This window comes from Leopardus geoffroyi, chromosome D2 (genome assembly GCF_018350155.1).
Source record: "Leopardus geoffroyi isolate Oge1 chromosome D2, O.geoffroyi_Oge1_pat1.0, whole genome shotgun sequence".
Lineage (NCBI taxonomy): Eukaryota > Metazoa > Chordata > Mammalia > Carnivora > Felidae > Leopardus > Leopardus geoffroyi.
This window is the reverse complement of record NC_059334.1, coordinates 7,308,907-7,314,906: the sequence shown is the minus strand read 5'-3', so window position 1 is coordinate 7,314,906 and position 6,000 is coordinate 7,308,907. Positions and strand designations below refer to the sequence as shown.

Genomic DNA, 6,000 nt, shown 5'->3' with positions numbered 1-6,000 from the left:
CCTAGAATGAAGCAAAGCATTCCTAAGCTCACTCTTGTGGGGAAAAGCAAAGGACTGTCCACAGGTGCTTTGAAGTGACAAAAATACACCAGTGCCAGTTGTGGGCACCTTCCAACGTCCTGAAAAATCACTGATTTCTGCCAAACACCACGGCCTGAGACTGAGCATCTGAACATGGGAGATGATCACCTACAATCCCAGAGAGAGAGAGAGAACTGGCTCAGTTGTGATCACGTGATGTTCGGTGTCACAAACGCCTCATATCACAAGACATCGCTCATTTGTAAAGGTAAAATTTATTAGAAATGTTTGCTCATTGGGGCACCTGCGTGGCTCAGTTGGTTAAGCATAGGACTTCAGCTCAGGTCGTGAACTCCCAGCTCTTGGGTTTGAGCCTCCCATCGGGCTCTGTGCTGACAGCTCAGAGCCCGGAGCCTGCTTCAGATTCTGTGTCTCCCTCTCTCTCTGCTCCTCCACAACTCATGCTCTGCCTCTCTCTCTCTCCCTCTCTCAAAAATAAGTAAACAGAAAAGGAAGGGAAAGAAAAGAAAAGGAAGGAAAGAGAGAAAAAGAAAGATGAAAAAAAGGAAGAAAGAAAAATGCTCGTCTTGCAGAACACTCAGAACAAGTTACTCGCAATCCAAGGTTTTACTGTATTTGGAAGTTCTGCCATCTGACCGAATGACTTACATACACCTTTCCAGGATGTTTTTCCCCCTGCCCTGTACATTCTGGCGTCCTCCCTGGGCACCTCTCGTATCTCCGTGTCCTTAACACATTTCCTGCCCTACTCTGTGCTGCTAATTGCCACTAGGAATGAGTGAGCAGGCTCTGGACGGGAAGAGGGAGGGACAAAGAGTGGCAGCCTCCAGCGGCTCTTCCACCAGTGGTTACACCAGCGTTCTACAAAGTGAGGATCCGCAGCCAAATTTGCCCCCAGCCTTTGGGACAGAAGGGAGGCAGACAGGGAGGGGAAAGCCCAAAGTACCAGGTGCTTGGAGGCCACTGAAAGCAGGGGTGGAAACAGGTGCCCTTTCTCGAGTGGCTCCCGTTAGAAAAGGTGCTGGAGTGGATGATGTGAATACGAAACAGCAAAAAGACCGCTCCCCACCCTGCTGGTGGGACTGCCTGTGGGCACTTGGAGAAAAGGAAGCAAGTTAGGAAGAAAAGGGTCAGACCTCCTGCAGTGACGTCCTGAGGGGAGTCCCTAAGCTACCAAGTCACCCCTGAACACACGAGGAGCCATTCACACAGCACGGTTTATAAAGCGACTCAAACAAGGGCAGACACCCTCCTAATTGCGGTGTAAGGGTTGCTGCTGTCCATCTCCAATTATGAAAGTCACACAGCTCTCAGCACTCATGGGGCCAACCCCCACTCAGCGTCACAGGCAGAAAAGACTCCGCTTCCATTCTGAGAAATTTATTAAAACAAAAACAAGCATTGCTTGTCCGTGGAAACAGTCATTTGCACTATGGTGGTACTAAGAGCAGAAAAGCAATTTTAAATACATTTTTTAAAATCACAAAATGTATCAGTTAAGGCACTACATCCCTCCCGTCTCATGTTTTCAATAAATATGCTGTTGTTTTAAAAAGGCAGCAATGAGTACCTCTGATTATTAAATCAATACAGGCACTATTCTCGTAAAGGCAGTTACGTTTTGCTGTGGCCACTGTATGTGATTTATTCTCAAAAGAGCTTTCATTAGCGAAGATTAGCATTTAAAAAAACAACTGAGAATATGGAAAAAAAAAAATCACAGTTTTCTCTTTCCAGTTTTAAGTCTCCCAGAGAGACCCAAGTACACAAGGTACCGTTTCTTCATATATTCTTTGGCAACAAGGAATTATGCGTAAAGTACAAAAGATCACCTCCCAAGAAGTAAAGCCATTGGAGGTTAGGTGTCGGCACAGCATAAGTCTTTGGAAAAGTATGTGGGGTTTTTTGGCGTTTTGATTTTTTTTTTTGCAGCCATAAACTACAAAACTGGTGAGAAAACTGGACCTTCTGGCATCCAAGAAGTCCGCTTCGCGGGTGCCCCGGTGCAAGGAGCTTGGCCAAACCGACGGGCGTATGTGCAGTGCGCACAGAGCACCAGACGGGGAGTCAAGTGGCAGCGTGCCCATTCAGACCCCCCCCCCCCCAGTCCTTCCTAAATGATACCAGTGGTGATTTTTCTGGCAGCCTCAGCAGCTCACGGAGCATGTGCTATGCATCGCCTAGTGTGGTCCTCTGTGAGACCACAGGGTTGGAGGCCACATTTTCTGTGGTCTCTTCCCATCCCAGCAGCTCGCTAGTCTAATGGCGTGAACTGGTTTCCATTGCAGCTGCAGCCGACAAGTGCCGCCTCACCCAGGACACAATGACCACAGCAAAGAGGAGGGAAATTAACCTGCCACAACAATGCCAGATGGTTGGAGCCCCGGGCGCAAATCTTTTGGTCAAAGCACGCTCCACTCTCCAACTGAAAATCACCCTTTAACTGGACTTCGATTACTCACACAAGGGCGCCAAGACTTCTTTATGAGACAACGTAACTTTCTCGGCAGAACGAGGGTGCATAGATCCGAGATTAAATTCGCATTTTCACACATTTGGTGTCTCCAGGCAGGTGAGCACCTAAACGATTGGGCCGCGAGGTTGTACGAGGGGTGACACAGGGGCAAGGATCTTATGCGAGCCACACCTCGGGGTGAGGATTGTTTCCCCCGCCTTAGGTCAGTCGTACAGAAGAGGTTGCTCACCTGGTTTATTTTACTACCGTGACATTGGGCGAGTGCAGGTTGGCAAGACTTACACCGGAAAACACGCTTTTACCTTCTGGTGAGGAAACTAGGCACACGGTCAAAGCATCAAGAAATCCGGGACCTGCCTAATCTGATGCAGAAGAGAATACAACTAATTTCATTCTGAAATCATAACAGCATTGCTGTCCCTGCTAAGATGTGGTCTTCAGTGTGACTTTCTTTTATATATTAATGAAGTTGACTTTAAATTATAGACACAATTTTTAACCTTGTCATAAAACACGAAAAATCAGTCACTGAGAAGCAATCATATGCCAAGCATCTAATCACAAAAATAGAAAAGGGAATCCAAGAGTACTTCAAGAAGAAACTTCTGGAACCGGAGGGCAATTTAGTTGTTCTTCTCCAGGGACCGGTAATAATCCGTCAGGACTTTCCATGCTTTGGGGGCCATGAAGCCATCCGGGGGATTCTCTCCTTCCCGGGCCAGCTTCCTCATCCGGGTCCCTGAGATGAAGTCGAATTCGTTGTGCCTGTCACAGGACAGCAACACAGAACTCAGCGTGGGTGAGGCACATCGACCCTAAAGATGCCCGCGGTAGGTGAGGGGGTGTTTAGACCCTGTTTTTTTCTGTAAAATGCTGCACTTTCTGGAATGGGTGATTCACTAGGTCTTCAGTAAAGGAATGTGCACAAGAAAGGGTGACTGATAGCAGGTATGCATTCGACATTTCCCGTGTACCTGCTCTGTCTTCTGCCCCGCCTGCGTCCGTGAACTCTGAGCTCAGGGGAGACATGCTGAAAGCGAGCTATGGACGGACCCTCTACTGACATACCAGGCAGCCATGCTACGACTTTACGGGGACGCACAATGTATAAGACCGGTCTTGGCCTTCAAGGGACTCATTCCTGCTAGGAGAAGGTGGAGAAGCACTGGAGAGCTTGCACGGGGCCCAAGCTTTGCCGCCTCTTTCTGGTTGAGCAGATGTTGGTGAATGCCTCCTCCTCTGGAAACCTACCTTGCTGGATCGTAGAAGTCCATGGCTTTTTTGGCTTTGTTGTAGGCAGCCACTCGGAATGGAATGATTTCCACAGAGGTCAGGCCGGGGGCCATGCTCAAGACCTTGCCCCCATGAGTGGGTTCATACAGGTCTTTCTTGGTCTCGGGGTGAGGCATTCCGGCAGGGTCCCGGCCCACAATGTAGAAGTTGGCCCCTGCGATCATCCGGGACCTACAGTGCCACTGGACCTAGGAGACATCACGGGAGGGAGATGCTGGTCACCACTGGCCAACTCTTGGGTCCCTGTTTACAGAGATGCCTTTATTCTGCCGTAAAAATAATTTAGTGACAGGATCACCTAATAGGTGCAGAAGTCCGTGGGGTATCTAAGATCCCAAGCTCTTCTTCATGCTTGTTTACATGAGGTAGGAGCTTTAGACCCGAATCCCCCCCACCTGACCCCCCAGCTTCCTGGAACCTGAGGTTATATTTCCTAATCACTCTCTCCAAACAGGCAGGTGAGCCAGGAGCATGGGAACCTTACTGTTCTACAGAACCATGTGAATCTTACTTTCCAGGCCCTCCCTATTCAGAATAAATCACAGTTTAAAGGAAATTACAAATTCCAACATCTTTGATTATCTGATTGCCAATAATGAGCTGCTTATACACAGACATCAATTCTAGTTTGACACAAATATTGGGATTTCAAAATGAACTGCCCTCTCTAAAGCTCAGATAGAAATATGGAGGGTGGAGAAGAGAGCCAGAGACCAGGTACTTTGATCTGGTTGAAGAGAATTAATTTACTAAACTCAGTTTGGGGCATTCCAAACAGTTGAGACCCTCGCAGTTCATCATACTTCCTGCAAACGTGTTCAAACCCGCTACAGTGGTGGTCCAGGAGGACAAAGAAAGTCTGTTTGACAGGCTCTCTCTGTGTCATGATCAAAGGGGACACTGAGCTTTTAGTGGGGCTTTCTAATGGAGCTCACAGGGCCTGTGTGGTGACTCAGTGACTAGACTTTGGAAATTGAATATTAGGTTCAATACAGTTTGCCCAATACCACCCCAGTTAAGCTGCATTATTCTCCTTATCTGCACACCAACCTTCGTGTTCTCAGAGGCAGTGCGTAACAGACTCGACTTGGTGTTTCTAGCATTTTTACAGAAATGAAATGGAAACCTAATGAAGTTGGATAAAGAAAAGAGACCAGGGGGCACCTGAGTGGCTCAGTTGGTTAAGCATCCAACTTCGGCTCAGGTCATGATCTCACGGTTTGGCGAGTTCGGGCCCCGTGTGGGACTCTGTACTGACAGCTCAGAGCCTGGAGCCTGCTTCGGATTCTGTCTCCCTCTCTCTCTGCCCCTCCCCCGCTCATTCTCTCTCTCTCTCTCTCTCTCTCTCTCAAAAATAAAACATTTAAAAAAAATTAAAAAAAAAAAAAAAAGACAGCAGAAGACTCCAGAATCTGCTCATGAGGGAAAAGGATCCCAGAGACTCATTCACTCCTCTTAAGTCAAGTCTGAGCCCACATTTCTGAGGCCCACAGCCCAGCCTGGGGACAGCTCACCTCCGTGGGGCCGGCATACAACATCGGGGATGGGAAGATGGCCACGATGGTTGACTTGGGGTCCAGGACGCCTTCCTCGAGCACAGCTGCATGCTGCTTCATCCGCCAGTCCAAGGGCACATCGTCGTCCTTGGTCCAGCCACCCAGAGGGTGCAGCAGGAGCACGGGGTGCTTGTAACCCCTCTCCAGGAGTCGGCGGCGGGTGTCCTGCATCAGCAGAGCGTGGCCGTTGTGGACGGGGTTGCGCAGCTGGAAGGCAAACACCGCATCTGGGAGAGGAGAGGAGGAAGGCGAGGTGAAGGAAGTGCACGCTGTCGCTCGTCCACAAGAACAAGAGGAAATGCAGGGGCGCTCCCCTCTGCTTGCAAGAATCGGTTAGTAAGGCCAGTTAGAACTTTGATTTTAAAAGAAAGGAAACACAGCTACGTCTAAGGCACAGAGCATTTGCTATGCCCATCGGCTTTCGAAAATCAACAGGAGGGGCGCCTGGGTGGCTCAGTCGGTTGAGCGTCCGACTTTGGCTCAAGTCGTGATCTCACAGTCCATGAGTCTGAGCTCCTCGTCGGGCTCTGCACTGATAGCTCAGAGCCGGGAGCCTGCTTCGGATTCTGTGTCTCCCTCTCTCTCTGCCCCTCCCCAACTCATGCTCTGTCTCTCTCAAAACTAAATACAACA

At 49.2% G+C, this 6,000-nt stretch overlaps 1 protein-coding gene across 3 annotated transcripts in view; it reads right to left on the bottom strand.

The window, feature by feature from the left end:
- Positions 1-1,406: 1,406 nt before the first annotated feature.
- Positions 1,407-6,000, bottom strand: part of PAPSS2 (3'-phosphoadenosine 5'-phosphosulfate synthase 2) — a 71,256-nt gene continuing 66,662 nt past the window's right edge. For all 3 annotated transcript variants that reach the window (XM_045439436.1, XM_045439435.1, XM_045439434.1), the window contains 3 exons: positions 5,326-5,594; positions 3,770-3,999; positions 1,407-3,283 (listed from right to left, as the gene is read on the bottom strand). In XM_045439436.1, the coding sequence (XP_045295392.1) occupies positions 3,142-3,283; positions 3,770-3,999; positions 5,326-5,594 (641 nt within the window). In that variant the 3' untranslated portion in view covers positions 1,407-3,141. The remainder of the gene's footprint in view (positions 3,284-3,769; positions 4,000-5,325; positions 5,595-6,000) is intronic.